Source organism: Adiantum capillus-veneris, chromosome 2 (assembly GCF_014529385.1).
Source record: "Adiantum capillus-veneris isolate H3 chromosome 2, ASM1452938v2, whole genome shotgun sequence".
Taxonomy (NCBI): Eukaryota; Viridiplantae; Streptophyta; class Polypodiopsida; order Polypodiales; family Pteridaceae; genus Adiantum; species Adiantum capillus-veneris.
Window position 1 is genome coordinate 142,627,476 of NC_140932.1, and position 16,484 is coordinate 142,643,959.

General features: G+C 46.8%; 1 protein-coding gene across 2 annotated transcripts in view; it reads left to right on the forward strand.

Annotated features, from left to right (window-relative positions):
* Positions 1 to 213: 213 nt before the first annotated feature.
* The window catches only part of LOC147463770 (187-kDa microtubule-associated protein AIR9-like), a 203,495-nt gene continuing 187,224 nt past the window's right edge, over positions 214 to 16,484 (forward strand). The window contains exon 1 of one of the 2 annotated variants that reach the window (XM_086490765.1): positions 214 to 1,171. In XM_086490765.1, coding sequence (XP_086346891.1) covers positions 359 to 1,171 — 813 coding nt within the window. In that variant the 5' untranslated portion in view covers positions 214 to 358. The remainder of the gene's footprint in view (positions 1,172 to 16,484) is intronic. The other variant, XM_086490756.1, reaches the window with a different exon arrangement.

Here is a 16,484-nt window from a genome sequence, read left to right on the forward strand (position 1 = left end):
GATGAGAGAGCACCACGTGGCCGGGGTGGGGATTATAATAGTATGGATTTACTACCCCGTGCTTGATAGTGCTAAGGTTTCATGCAAGATGAGGAAACTTTTTTTCATGACCGTCTAGGTGGTCCTTAATGAGTCCCTTCCACGGGCAGGCCTCGTGATTTATCACTCGAGTCTTGTCTATCTTTGGTTAGAAAAGGTGACTTGTAGATGAACCCAAATTCTTCCAGTTCTTTTTACCATGTAGAAAGGCACTCTGGCTGCTGGCAGCTTCAGTACACTCTCAGCTGGCCGACAAAGCGCTGCTGCTTTCGTGGTTATTCGAGCTTGGGGCAGGAAATCCTCTGCATGTGATCTTATCATGGATCGTTACCCCTCTCGTATGCAGGAGGGCATTGAATGTGGTACATTGTCAGAAGAAGAGAGGAGCCGGGAGCTCAACATGGCAAGGGCAGATAAAGCATCAGCAGCAGGAGAGCGGTTAGTAGATGCGGTGGTGATGTCGAAGGTCATTATGGGTGGGGGCAAAAAGGATGCTCCATCTACGAGATCTGTTGCTAGAAGCGCTCCTTCAATGGGGCGACCTTCAGGACCAGGTACTCGACGATCCCCATCTCCGGCAATTGGGACAAGCAACTTACGAGCAGGAGACAATGCACCCCGAAGTACCAGCGCAACACGCAGCTCAAAATTGTTGACATCCAGATCTTCCTCCTTAACAAGAGCTCCAAACACAGTATCAGAGAATGCATTTTGCCGCAATCTAAACAGCAACCCCCATTGCAATCTCATCTCAAAATCTAAATCTGACTCCCAACCAAAAAAGCATTCCAAAGCACTCCCGTCCCTGGCTGCCACTGCTGAAGTTAACATTAGGTCACCTATTCGACCAGCACGACAGCTGGCCAAATTATCTGATGGTCCAACATCTCCTTCGCCAAAGGACACGCACCAAAAGAAGCCGGCGTTTGAAGGACCTATGAAGACAGTGAATGTGCACAAGGACAGTGGTCTTCGTTCATCTGGTGGTTTGGAGGCTATTTCTTGTGTCTCGGCATCAAGACGACATTCTCTATCAGCACCTCTAGCTCAACGCATACCATCTACTCCTAGGCGCAGGACATCTGACCCCCGGTCACTACAGCAGGTGGACTCGAAAGCTGGAGAAGATGTGGTATGGAAAAGCCTTTACTCAATTTTTCTATTCTTAAGAGAGGGCAACCTTACAATGTAGGGATTGGATTTCTAATTCTGTGGACTACCATTTTTTGTTCTGTGCCCTGTGTTTCGATCTACGGCGATGAAGATTCTGATATTATCAAAATGCAATAAGTAGGCACGGAGATAGATGAACAAAGCTGATTGACTTAGTGATGCTCATGATTGTTAGAGTTTTATCATCTCCTGGATTTCCTGTATCTCCCAAGTGTTAGTTAAGGAGTGAGGACTGATTTGAAGCTGTGGCTGGAATCACTGAAGTACTCTCATAACTAGGCCAGCCAGTTATGCCTACCTTTCCCTCAGGTCAAGGGGCACAGCTTTTCGGCTTGCACCTCCACGAGGGGGGTGTCTCCTGAGGGGAGGATTCCTAACACACCTGCAACAGATGACATGGACACCATCTGGAAATTTATTGCCGCAAGAGAAGGCAAAGGTGGAAGCTGACGAACTGAACTCTGTACTATAGCATCTTTGGAGGTAGGGGGCTCCTTGGGTGCGATTCATGTCTTTCGTGTGTAGAGCTGTGGCCTGCCAGAGGTCCTGCCTCAAAAGGCGGTTTCTTTGGGATATGTCGTGCATACCTGTTGTACTGGAATGGTGGGAGGTGGGCCATGTCCAACCCCTGTTGCATGAACCTCTGTGGACCTGTGCAAAGCATGACCTCTGCCTCCTGCCTCAGCCAATTGTCTTGATGCCTCGAAAGCTCTGTATGACAAAATGGTACGGGAATATCTCTCTCTGCATTAGTCTACAAGGCAGATGGTCTGAAACAAAGCCTTTACAATCATGGATGGTGCATCAAACTTAGCTTGGATGATGTCATTGGGTACTGCGGGTTTGCTGTGTAGCATACATGTGATCACGAGGACCTATGGCCTCTTTAACCGAGTCCACTAATGGATCCCATAGTGAAGCGTGTAGCGGTGAACCCCAGATATACATAGTTGGTGAGCACCTCTACCTGACTTCTCCTTCCCTATCTTGAGGTATGAAAGATCACGACCTTGGTCTTCCCAAGGTTCATCGCAGGACCCTTGTGCGTACAAAAGTCATCCCTAATAGGTACTCATATGGCCCATGTCGTGCCTGATGGTATACCATGATTGCAGGAATTGGAGATCCTCTCTCATGGCACTCTGTTGAAGGCTTCTCAAAAATCCACAAAGCAAGAGTAGACTCTCTCTTCCACAAACTCGCTTGATCAATCAAGCACCTCAAGATGAATGCATGGTCAATGGTAGAGAAAGCCCTTCTAAAGTGAGTGTACCCTTGTGATCGCAAGTCCTCATAGCTAGAGAGAGAGAGAGAGAGAGAGAGAGAGAGAGAGAGAGAGAGAGAGAGAGAGAGAGAGAGAGAGAGAGAGCTATTAACGTCCTTTGAAGGCTGAACTCGACCTATAAAACAAATCAGATACATCTTGATAACATTCCACCTTGGGTATCACAGAAAAAGAAAGTGCATGTGCCCTTAAATAAAAGCTCTCATGACTCATGAGAACAATGGAATCACCATGTGCATAATGTGACTAGATGTTAAGAAAGTTCAAGCCCAAGCTTTAGTAAAAGGAGGTAGACTTTTGAAGTCTCTGATGATGGCTTTTCCTCCTCTATAGAGTGCCTAGTTGCTGTGCTTCCTTGCTTCTCTGACTTAGCCAATTCCTTGGTTCTATTCTTGAGTTGAGTTGGTGTTAACTCATCTGAAATCCACACTGATGCGTTGTCACATGCACATGGTTTTGTGTGCCACGTGGACATGCTTCATCAACCTCTAGAGCCAGGTTTCCACCTATCTCTATATAGGAGTGTCTAGAATCCTAGGGGGATTAGTACCGACAATTTTGTGAGCTTGTTCGTAGGACTTGCATGTTCGGACGAGTCCATTAGATTAGGTTTTCCGGTTTTGGAACTCTCTTGCATAAATGGATTGTACAAGCTTTTTGACAGATGTTGTTACACCATGGGGGGACATCTGGCATGACGTGCATGCAGTTTAAGGTCAGAGGAATCCAACGAGCCATCCCTGTGTCAATCAAATTCCCGAGTGGGCAAACATGAGACAGTTTCTGGGTAGACAGTTTCACCCAGAAACTGAGCCGAAGTCAAGTAAAATGATTTATTTTTATGATATGTCTTCCAATTTTGCCCTACCTAAGCCTTCATAAGTTCTTATAGCCAATTCTTGCCTATAAAGGGAGCATCCGAACTAGCATTTGGGCATTAGAGCAGTTGGCGCCCAAATCAGCCCTGGCGTTTTTGCAGCCTGCAGACCAGCTCGGCGTTTTTGCTCCAGATCAGCCTAGTACCTTCCGATCAGCTTGCAGCCCTAGCATTTTTGCTCATATGCTGCGGATCATCCCTAGCGATAGCTTCTCCAACAGATCAGCCCTAGTGTTTTCACATTTCAGCCCTTTTCGTCGTCCAAAAATGGCTCAGATCTGCACTCACTAGCATTCCTATTGTGGTTCGGTACTTTGGCAGCCCATCGAGCCTCTCCTCAGCCATTCCCTGGCCGCATCTAGTGCTCCCATTGGTGTCCATCATCGGCATCGTCAAGATCTGCGTTTTCAGCCCCTGATTCCTCTCACATCTGTTGTCACAAAAACAGAAGCGTGCACTTACTACTTTAAAGTTAATTTACTATTTTACGTGGGATTTTGCACGACATAAAATTGAGAAAGCAATGCAAAAAATTGACACAGCACTAGGGAGGACCAGCCCCTTGAAAAAGATTTGTATTATTTTATGAACTGTTACAAGCACGAGAACCCGGAACAGTATTCAGTGTCCCAAGCACTTTTTTGATGCGTAAAAATGCATGAATTCATAATCCTATTGGCTGAGATTCATCATACTTGTAGCCGAGAACGACTATGTCTGCTTCGTAATGGAATTTCCTATGCGGGAGAAGCTTCTACTGTTATCTGCTTGCGTAGGGAGTACCCACATGAATACTTCTTGGCAAAAACTGCTTCTGGACTTTGTCGGAGTGCTGAAATCTCTGTGGGCAGCTAGTATTGCGCTTGTCTGAGTGTGTCTATTCCCCGCAAAAACACACACAAGCTCTATGGGCTGTCCTACACCTTCGCCGCGCATTTTGTGGCCTCTATGCGCCCTTCACGGACAACACCAGAACAGGAAATCATCGAGGAGCGAGAAAGTAGGCTGAACTGAGAGGTGAGAGAGGAGGCTCTTTGTGTCTGTGTAGACTGCTGCCAAGAGTCCAAAACTAGTAGCGCTTCCTCCTTATAAGCCTTGCCTATGATTTCTGAGAGAGAGAGAGAGAGAGAGAGAGAGAGAGAGAGAGAGAGAGAGAGAGAGAGAGAGAGAGAGAGAGAGAGAGAGAGAGAGAGAGAGAGAGAGAGAGAGAGAGAGAGAGAGAGATGAAATGTTATATTAACGTCTTCCAAAGGCCAGAATGACCTATGAGACCCAAAAGTTACAATTGGTGAATCTGATGTCATGTCTGAGTACGGAAATTACAAAGTTACATAGAGAGAGAGAGAGTTACAAAGAGCTAACCCTAAAACACTAAGGAGAAAGGAAATAAATCTGAAGTTGATTCGGGATTGAGATGAGATACGGGGGGGGGGGGAAGGGGGGCGCTAGTGGGTTCAAATGAAATCTCTCATCGGTCGTTGTTGGATCTCATCAACCTCCTCCATGGTCAGTTCTCTGGTTGGGCGTCTTGCATGTCGAGCTAGAGTGATCTGTATCTTCTGTTGCAGCCTTTGTCGGTGGTGAGAGACCCCCCGAGGTCGTGGGTGGCTTGACCTGCCTAGCTCAATGGCTCGATCTAGCAGCGTACCTCTAGTATGGGTGGGCTGTGAGATCTGCTGTAATGACTGCTTCTCTGGCTCTCCCCTGGGTGGTGTAAAGAATTCTGTGATTTGTCTCTGAGACTGTCTTTCCTCTGATGTCCTTAGCAAGCTCTCCCTAAGTCTGCGCAGCTCTAGCAGGAACAATCCGAGGCATCTCTGATACTTGTATCTCATGACTCTAGAAAAAGGTCCGAAACCTTCTTTAAGCAGGCAGTGGAAGCGGCCGCGTATCTCATAGTACGTCGGGCAATGACGTGTAGTGCAGCTTTGTCTGTGGCTCTAAGTTACATAGGTGACATATCCTGGCTCCTGCTGGCACCCCTCGAAATCGGCCAGTCTCGATCTGGAGCTGATGTGAGGATGTGCGTATCTGCCCAATAGCGCATCTTATCCCATGAGATAAGTGCGTATCCATGTATGCAGGCCTAGTCACAAAGCCTTCCTCCGTGAGTTGGAGAAGATGCTCTCTATAGAAGGCCATCTTCGTGCCCAAGGGCTCCTGGTATTTAGCTGAATCAGGTCCTGGCGCATGAGTTTGGTGATCTCTGTCCGTGTGAGAGATAGGGAGGGTGCATCCGGGGAGTATTGAAACGGAGGTAATCTATCTATGTTGAAACCATGCGACTGAAACCATGCTGTCATCTGTCCATACCAACATGTTGTATCGCCTTGTAGAGCTAGTTGTCGAGATGACTCCAGGGCAAGCCGAGCACATCTGTCCCTGTGGAGATCCCATAGACCGTGCATAAAGGATACTGATATGGTCAATGCCTCCACCATGGGGGGGGGGGGGGGGGGTGCTAGCTCGCCTCGGATAACCTCATGCGGCACTGAGGAGGCCTCAATCATCCTAGCGATCATAGAGACCAGAGGCCTCTTTATACATCTCCATCCATTTGTGTTGCCAGATCTCCCATGGTGGTCTACTAAGGGTCCCCATACCTGAACTCCATAGAGCATAGCTGGAGTCACTAGAGTGTCAAAAAGCCAGAGCTTTGTTCGCGGTTCTTGAAACTCAACCTGCGAAGACATCCTCTCTAGTCCTCCCAAAGCTGCATATTCTCTCGTCAGTCTAGTCTCTGATGCTCTCCTTAGTGAAAACACCGGTCCACCGAAGACTACCCCAAGATAAGTATATGCATCTGTGTACTCCACAGTCTCCTAGCCATACGTAAATGTGGGTGCTGACCTCCTGACCCACTGTGGTGTGGTGTTGAGCACCATAACCTTGGTTTTCCCCAGGTTGACAGACAATCCACTGTCACGAGCAAATGTATGCAGAGCATCCATATGACGCTGCATCCCCTCTGGAGAGTCAGGAATCAACACAATATCATCAGCATATAGTAACAACGGAATCCATTGCCCTGCTAGGTGAGCTCCCGTGTCTCCTTGGCGCTCTACATAGTCCGAAAACTCATCCACATACATCCCAAAAAGAGTCGGGGATAGGGGGCATCCTTGCTTTACTCCAGTAGTGGAGTGGACCATGTCAGACACTCCCTCAGTGGTGCGTACCTGCCCCATCACTGTCTCGTATAGAGCTAGAATACCCCATATCAGCTCTGTAGGCACACCCATGTCCTGTAGTCTGTGTATAAGTCTGGCTCTCGGCACTGTGTCAAAAGCTTTGCGGAAATCCACAAAGCTACAATAGATCCTCTTGCCATGGTGTCTACCCTCCTCAATAATAGCACTGGGTGTCAGAATCTGGTCAAGAGTGGAGAAACCTCTCTTGAATCCTGCTTGCCCTGGTGCTCTTATGCCCTCTCGCTCTGCCCATCTACTGAGCTCTCGCTCAAGAACGGATGCATACAACCTAGCTAATGTGTGACCAACCATGGTGGTGCGATAATTCCCGGGAATCATGGGATCTCCTGACTTGAAAATAGGCACAATCGTAGACATACTCCAAGTCTCAGGGAAGCCTTCATACATGGCTCGATTAAACATCATAGCCAGGAGCTCTGCAAGCATATCTCTGGCATGGATGAAGTGCTCTGCTACCAGACCATCATGATCATGTGCTCTCCTTGTCTTCATCCTGTCAATGGCTTTCCTTACCCTCTAGGCGGTAAAGAAAGAACATGTCTTCGGGCGTGTCTCTAGTGGGGCCGGCGGAGGTGGTTGACTTGATGCTGTGTAGAGACATGTGGCATATTCCCCCATGTCTCAGTGGAGGTGACCGCTGGTGGGGGTGAATGCTTGTGGAATAGCCTCCATGGTTAGCCTGAGTCCCGACTTATAAATAGCTGATACAGATCCCGCTCTAGCTAAGATAGGTAAGCCCTTTTCTTTCCTCGCACTAGGCGGCAAAAGATAATCAATGACTGTCTATGTGTGGTAATTCCCATGAGCACTTCCTTATGTAATTTGATCCTCGTCTCTCTACACTCCTCATCATACCAGCTGTTCTGGGGCATGCTCCCAGATTGTCTCCGTGTTGGCTGGCTATGGGGGTATGCCTCTGATGCTGCATCATGGAGCGTCTCTGTCAGTATTTGAGTGAGTTCATCTAGTGGCCATAACATAGTCCATTGTGCTAGCACCGTGTCGGTGTGGAAAGCAAATAAAACCTCCAGTTGTCGAAAATCTTTGCAGGCCATTCAAAATGGCCAATCTATGTGCGGTTCCCATATCTATCAAGTATCTGCCATTATTCAGTGTATTTCTCATCTTGTGATAGTCTGGATAGACCCATCTCTGTAATGTCCAGCTCCTTAAGCAAAATAGCAAAGGGGGATTGTCCTCTAGGTGATGCGTACTCGAAGGAAAGTAACAGATAGCAGTGTAGAGGTATCTGCCCATCTCTGCCTTGAGCCTCACCCACATGTACCTAGCCTGTTCATCTTTGTGCGCTATATATATCAATGGCTGCAAATCCTCCCTGAATAGAATTGCCACTCCCCTTGAGTCCCTTCCTCGATGCTCCGATCTGGTCTCCTGTCTGCAAGCTCTCCCCCATCTATATCCGCTCACCTTTGGCATGGATTGCCCAGGGGCTTGATGCGTCTCAGAGTAGAAAATGATGTCTCTCCCTGTGAAGCTATCCTCGAAGGCCCCTACAGCAAGACAGAGTGACCCATTACATTTCCAGGTTGCCATCTTTAGTGTGGTCCCATAGGTCTCGCACCGTCATGCGGGGCGTCGCTCCAATATCACCACCTTTCCATCCCTGTAAAACGCAATCTTCCCCTTTTCCCTTTCTACTCTAATTTCCGGCATTACTTCTTGCATATGAGCAATCTGCGAGAGGGTGAGGTCATCTCCAAGAAAGATGGGAGTCTTCTTCAGAATCGGTCTCTTCTTCAAGAAGTCCTTCTTCGCTTCCATGGAGGGGAAGCGGAGAATGAGTGCCCTTTCCTTCGAGGTTTCTCCGTTGCTCCCACTTTTCTTAGTGCCCACTTTCCAGGCCCTTGTATGCGTCTGCTCATTGACCCCTACCAGAGTCGTGAGTTCTTTCACCTCTTCATCCACATTATCTTGGTCTCTTAGGCCACATATCCTTACGTGGAAGGCCCGCACACGTCTCCTTTGCTCCTCCTCTAGTGTCAAGTTGATGATGGTTGGTGTGGGGGTGGGGGTTATTTCCTTGCCTTTTCCTTTCTTGACAATCTCGATCCATTTTTCGGCCTTTTCTGCTTTTTGTTGGGTCTTTGTGATGACATCTACCCACGAGGTTGTCATTTCTTTTTGTTGCTCCCCACCTTCTTTGATGGCCCACACTTGTTCCTTAATCGTGTTAAGCTCTTCAATTACTGAGGGTTGAAGCTCTCCGTCTTCGAGGACATTCTGCGATCGCACCTCTGCAAGCTCTTTCTTGAGTAGTGCGATTTCCTAATCTTGGGCCTTCACGCGCTCCTCGAGTGTATGTATCGTGCTTTCCTGTGCTGCCAGGCGCGCTTCGAGTACATTAAAAGTACCTAGGATGTGGCGGTTGATCTTGCTGATGGACTTACTCAATTCTTCTTTGCATTGTTGGATGGCATCCTCCACAGGGTCATCCTTGCCATTTTGCTTTCTCACGATTGAAAGGCTGCAACAGGAGAGGAAGAGGTGTACAAAAGTGAAGAGTTTTTTTTCCCCTCTCTTCCTCTCTCTACGCGGGCAGAGGCTCTCTCTCTCTCTACGCTATTCATCTCTCTCTCTCTCTCTCTCTCTCTCTCCCCGCTACTCTTTTTTTTTTCCTCTTTCTCTACGCAACTTTTTCCCCCTCTTTCTCTCTCTACGCTATTTTCCCCCCTCTTTCTCTCTCTATCGAGTTTTTCACCCCTTTTTTTGTCTCTACGTAATTTTTCTCTCTCTTTCTATGTGTGAGGTTGGGGAATTGCAAGGAGAGCGCGAGGGAGCATCATGGAGCGGGGGTAGGGGCATAGCGGCGCGAGCAGCAGGGAGGGGGGGAAGCACGTGCGGGCAGCAGGGAGCGGGGGCAGGGATGGCAGGCGCAGCAGCGCGAGCGGGTGCGGGAGCAGGGGGGGGGGGGGCGTGAGCGGGAGCAGCAGGGAGCGAGAGAAAGAGAGAGGGAGATTTAACAAACGCAAGGGGGGCGGGAGCAGCAGGGAGCGGGGGTATGGGCAGCGGGCGCGGGAGCAGGAGGAGAGAGAGAGAGAGAGAGAGAGAGAGAGAGAGAGAGAGAGAGAGAGCAAAATGCTGGCTGTTTTTTCAATTTTCTTACGCTAGGAGTTCAGTTTTTTTAATGTTTTATCAAATTAGGCCCCTTTCATATTGGCCCGACCACTTAGTTTAAAGATGTCAAACCTTACGCTTAAAAATGAGTATTGAAACCCGGTTTTCTGGCCAATTTGGAGCATTAATAACTCGGCCAATTTTATGTCTCTCCGACTCAGTCTGCCAACTCCCGTCGGGATGTATTTCCACTGTGTCCAGCCGGCCACTTTCTTGGGTGGCCACCGCAGAAATATCAAATTATAGCTTTTTTGAGCGAAATGGGGAGACCATTTTATTCATGTGCTTGTTTTGAACTTTTCTGCACTGCGTCTGGCTACTGTTCTAATTAACATACTATCCAGACACAGACACAGACGAATTTCCGAATGGCACATTGCACCGAAAAATTTATTCGTTCATTTAATTATTAATTGGTATCAATAAATTCATAAATTCATCCTGTGTGCGTAAAAATCATTTTCATTTATCTATAGCCGTAAGCTAAAAATATTACATCCCTTTGGCTTCTAAATAGTTGTCCTCAACTGTAGGGCTTCATGATATTGATGTAGGATGTCTGGAAAGTCTTGCAATTTTGATTCTGTCATCCACTGAGCATCTAGAGGGGAGTAATTCTTAAACTTTACTAAGTACTTATGATGAGTTGTTCCAAACTTAGTTGGCATTCCTGATCGTGAATGGTATGTGCTAAGAGAAGTATTTCGTGAGTTTCATCTACTTCAGGGGGACCTTCTGAACTGGTTCTGCAGGAGGTTTGCCAATGAAAGGTGGTAGATGGCTCATATGATTTTTCAAGTCTCTGGAAGATCCAATCTAAATGCAACGTCATTTATCTGCTCTGTAATCTTAAACGGGTCATAATATCTATTGGAAAGTTTTACAACTTTCCCTTTTCGATTGGCTGGTTTCTTAAGTCGCGCTTTATCAAACTTGAGAAGAACAAATTGTCCTTCAATTAGCTTGAGATCACGACAATGTCTATTTGCTGCTTTCTTATGCTTTTCTTGAGATCTAAGGATAGCACGTTTCACTTGTGTGTAAGCGGTATCTAGGTCTCGAACAAATTCATCAGATGCGAGTATCTTATACTTGGTGAGAAGGATTGTGGGAAGATGTGGTTTGCCATAAATAACCTCAAAAAGAGCTTTTCCTGTAGAGGAATGTATAATGTTATTCTAGGCAAATTTTGCAAGAGCTAGATACTTCTCCCATTCTAGTTGATTATCTGACACATAGCACTTTAAAATGTCTTAGGACTGTGGAGTTAGCGGTTTTGCTTTGTCCATCTGTTTGAGGATGATAAGCTGAAGAAAAATTTAGCTTAGTTCCTAAATTGGTAAAAAGTGCTGGCCAGAAATCACTTGTCATTCGTGGATCGCGATCACTGATAATCGCTTTGGGCATACCATGATGCTTGAAAATCTGGGCCAAAAAGATCTTGGCCATGTTATCAGTTTTGATGGTCTTTCTTATTGGAATGAAATGAGCTTGCTTACTGAATTCGTCTACAATAGTCTAGGTTGTATCATTTCCATTCGGGGTTCGTGGCAAATCCATTATAAAATTTATGGCAATACTTTGCTAGGGTACCGATACTTGAAGTAAGCCACGAGTTTTATGGCGATCATACTTAGACTTTTGGCATGGTACACATTCTCTAACGTATGTATCTATGTCAGCTCGTAGTGTTGGTCAATAAAAATATCTTTCTAAGGCTTGTTTTGTGGACATTATGCCTCTGTGTCTTGCATAAGGAGAAGCATGTGCTTTATCCATTACCTTTGTTCTAAGCGGTCGTGCTACACAAAGAGCCTGATGAAAATAAAGATGACCATCCTTAATAGACTAGGGAAAAATTTCAGTACCAGTTTGTAGTTGCGAGATTTCACCGAAGTCGGAGTCGTGAGGATACATCTCGGGTAGAGATTCCAACTCTTGATGATGTATGCTCGTTATAGCATTTACTTGGGGCCGTTGAGAAAGAGCATCAACAACTACATGTGAGTGCGCGTGTGCAGAAGCGCGCGCGTGTGTGTGTGTGTGTGTGAGAGAGAGAGAGAGAGAGAGAGAGAGAGAGAGAGAGAGAGAGAGAGAGAGAGAGAGAGAGAGAGAGAGAGAGAGAGGTGACCACAAACGCAAGATATGGTGAAGAGGGGGCGATTAACCCCCCATGACTACCATGAGCAGAAGATCCAATAGACAATGACCAGATAGTGTGGTAGTGGGTACCCCCTGGCAATGAAATATGAGGAATATATGAGGGCGCCCGGACAAAGGTGGGCGGCTGGCCCCAAACTCGGGCGGCCGGACTAGGTGCAACCTAGACTATGGGTGGCCAGCCCGGAGGTAGCTGTATAACTATGCCCTAGACCTGTGAAGCAGTAGAGTCGTGTAAGTCTAACACCTCCTCTCAGCACCGAATGTTGAACAAATCGCGTGAAGCCGAAGAGGTGAGGCAAATGATGAAGATGTTTGCTGCCATGTCCATTGAAGGACAATACTCCGGCGAAATCGGCGAGTGTAGCAGCAGTCTAGGGCGTCCCAACCTCCGAGAGATCTCCATGGTAAAGCGCCGTCACAAGCAGTGTAGCAAACTGCTGTACTCCGCCGATACAGGGTGCATGAAGGTCCCGAACTGAGTGTGGAAACAACTCCTTGTTGTGAAAGAAGTGTCAATAGACCTGCAAGTGTCTTGCCCAATAGGATCTGTGGTGTTTGTAGTCAAACGGTTTGGAGAAAATGGGGAAGCCCAGACACCATCATGAGCATGACCGAAAGCGTGTTAATGCATGAACTTGTGACCCAGTGTGGCTAGGTGGCTAAGTTGTGTAAAACTCTAGGAAGGCCAGATGTAGCAATTGGTGCCTTAAACGTCCTCCGAATCAAGGAAAATCAGACTAATCAATTTGCACTGTAGAAGCTACCGTAGGCTACAGCAGTCACCAAGAGACAACACGGACCACCACCGGATGGTGTCTTGTCAGTAGGCAGGGTAATCCAAGATGAGGGGAAAGCCATCCAGTCTGCATTGTGAAAGGCTTGTGAGAAGAGGTGTGGTCAGACCAAGCTGTCTGCACCGTAATCATCCTATATGAAGAAGTAGGGAAGCTAGATTGAGTAGTCTACGCTGTGAAGATTCTCTGAGAAGAGGAAAGGCCATACCAATCTGTCTGCACGGTCTTGCCTGTAGCTCCTGCCTCCAATCCTCCGGTATCAACCAAAACAGAATCCACGCCAACAACGCCACCAAACCACATCTCGGTGTGGTTCTCAATGTGAATGAGCTGGGAGTGGCCTACTGCCCAGGTCGAGGGATAAGTCTGTTGTAAGGTTATCGAGGATGAGTGTAAGCAACTCTGAAGGTAGCTGTAAGTTGCAGCGGAATGAATGTTTGCGCTTTGCTCAAGATGAGTGCTCCGAACTGTGCTCAAGGTTCCTTTTGTTCTTATGGAAGGGAGAGCCTTCCGTTCTTAATGAGAGAATGCTATGATCACAACAAAGTGAATGGACAACTGTGCGTGCAAGTGTATGAGACTGAGAGATAGAGAGAGAAGAGAGATACGACACCAAAGACGTTATAAAACCCTCCTCCGAAGGCCCCACTCGTCGGCGAGAGTGGTCTACTTATGATTGCACAATCTGGTACAATGGGAACGTATGTGACTGATGCAAGTCTAGGCTATGTCGGCGATGACGACGGGGACGACGAGACCGACCTAAGGGCTGAAATCTGCAATCTTTCTACGGCTGTCCAAAAATGCTATGGGCTGAAATCTACGACTAGTCCAAAAATGCTGATTTGGGGGTTGTTTTCTGTGGTTCTTTGTCGCTGAAAATCTGCAGGTTTAGCTGATGATCTTGAAGGCTAAAAACTGAGGTCTTTCTGGGGTTGAATCTACTACCTTTTTAGGGCTGGTTCTTGTTGGTCTTTAGGGTTGCAAATCACTGCATGTGCCGGATCTGCAAGGCTGAGGCTGAAACCAAAAACGCTAGGGATGCCGTGTTCCAAAAACGCTAGCTTATCTGTGACTTCCGGCGATGAAAGACGATGTTGATGCAAGCGCTAGTGTCTGAGGATGGCTGGCGATGTTCCTTGTTGAAAAACGCTAGGCAATGGGGAATCTGCTGCGTGGAGGGGACCACCAAGGCTTGGTTTTGCTGAGAAGTGGCCTGCTGAGCTTGGCTCCTGTTGCCTCTTCTCCCATTTAGTGCTAACTTTGGTTTGCTTATATATTTTCTTACCCAAATTGCCCTACCTACTTTTGTTGGAAAGTCACTTAAATTAATAAGTGAAAAATGTCAAAAATAGGTAAAATAGGCTAAAATCACTGGAAAATTCCCCTGACTGATTCTGATGGGAATGCTTATGATCATGCTATGTGCAACCAGAGGATATGCATCTACACTAAGTGACCGGGCATGCACGGTCTACAAATAGACTCACAAAAGTGCCAGATCACTTCTAATCTAGACTGACTGGACCCTTGTTGTGCTGTAGCTTGTCCACGGACACATAGGGTTGGATGTGTCACGTGACATCCCCTCCTTTTCAAAGTGAGGTTATGGTACCAAACTGTATGGCGTCGAGGGAGATCGCCAATAGCATCCGGAATCTTGGAAGGGATTCTTCGCCGGCCTACTCTGATGTGTGGTCGTGCGGTACTTTAACTTCATAAAGGTCTGCAACGCTCGCTTCTATGGGCCGCGCCGAAAGCGACACAAAGTCTTCTGTGGCTCCTTTGATGCTTCAACTTCGTCTAGAGTCCTGCTTCTTTCTTCTTCAAGAATCTCCATGGCTGAAAATTCCTGAAATCATTTTCAACACAAAAACATGAACATACCCATTCCATGTAAAGTGAATGGAAAAAATCTTGTCTTCCTCAAAGACTGTGCATGCAATGTAGATGAACCAATAGACAGAGTGCTAAACCGTTCACAACATACACGCAACAATGAGATCGAATCTTTCTCTTATGATCTAGAGCAATCAACTGTGGAAATTCACAACGGAAATGCCCAAGCTTCGTGCTCATACTTTCATGTGCTCGTTCTACAAATGTGTCATGCCAAGGAAGAGACATGGAATGTGACTTCCTTACATACATACTTTTCAGCTTTTCATGAACAATCCGCTTATATTCGTGCTCATTCATGAGTGAATCCTGCTCAACATACAATGTCATGCCTAGGAAAAGGGATCACATAAAGATGCTGACTAAAATACAGGAAACGATCACGAATGAAACACTCGTACAATGCGTGCGTATGAATCATGCGAACACATAATACTTCCTGTGAGGGTTCTTTGGACCTATGCTCGAGAGCCAAGATCGGTTCTTCCTGAGGGGGTTCTTTGGACCTAGGCTCGAGAGCCAAGATCGATCCTTCGTGATTGATCGAATCTGCAACGAGGTTAGCTTCGCTAGAAAAAGCATCAACTAACACATCATTCTTCTTGTGAACAATCACATCTTCTTCATGCAACTCAACATGCTTGTGAGAAATCACATCTTGATCATGCAAATCATCATGCTTGTCATTGTCATCCAAATCATCATGCTTATCATTATCATTCAAATCATCATGCAAATCATGTGTGTCTTGCTTTGGAGAAGAAGAGATTGAGAGAGTCTCCTTTTCTCGAATCTCTTGCATCTGTGCATGAACTTGAGAAAAGAGTCGCAAGAATTCTTTCATGTGTTGATCGCTCTTCTCTTGTCATGCTTTGGTCTCGCGGTTATATTCTGCTTCTCTTGCTTTGTTCTCACGATGTATGGCTGCCACTCTTTCTGTGTTTTGACGCTCTAGGCTGCCATCTTTTCTTCGTGTTCACGCTCTATTTCTGCTTTTTGGTCTAACTTCTTGTCCATAAACAATTGTGGCAACTCCTTCATAGGAGTTAGTGCAATCCTTGACGTAGATGGGGAAGGGGGAGGGTCGGAAAAACCTCCTGGTGGGGAAAATTCTTCTTCGCCTCTCTCATGCTCATCACCTCCAAGCGAAGTATCCATTCCGCTTCGAGTGATGACCATCCACTGAAGTCGTGGGTTCTTGTGGTCTTGGGTTCTTAAGTTCACGAGGAACTTGGGTTCTTGGGGGTCTTGGGTTCTTGAGGATCTTGAGGTTTTCTTTCGCTTGCAATCTGTGTTTGAGAAGGATCTTCTCTTCACTCGAGTTCTGCTCTTTTCCGCGGGCGCACCCCTTGGCGGCCTTGCGCTCACACAAAGGTTGCTTTTTCCCACCTCACGTCAATTGGCCGGCCGCTAAGTGCACTGTCCTCTCTCAATGAGTGAAAAGAGGCACAAGGGGAGGCTGGACAAGCCCTTCTTTCTTGGGTTTCTTGTCACTCTTCAAAAACACGATTAGGAATCGACACGCCCAAGTAAACTTGGGTTCGTGCGACCTCAACAAGCAAAAAAAATTCTTGTGATTCTTGTGGTTCTTTCTTGAGTGATACAGAACACTGCCAAAGCTCTGATACCAATGTAAGGTGCAACGGAATGAATGTTTGCGCTTTGCTCAAGATGAGTGCTCCGAACTGTGCTCAAGGTTCTTTTTGTTCTTATGGCAGGGAGAGCCTTCCGTTCTTAATGAGAGAATGCTATGATCACAACAAAGTGAATGGACAACTGTGCGTGCAAGTGTATGAGACTGAGAGATAGAGAGAGAAGAGAGATACGACACCGGAGACGTTGTAAAACCCTCCTCCAAAGGCCCCACTCTCGTCGGCGAGAGTGGTCTACTTATGATTGCACAATTT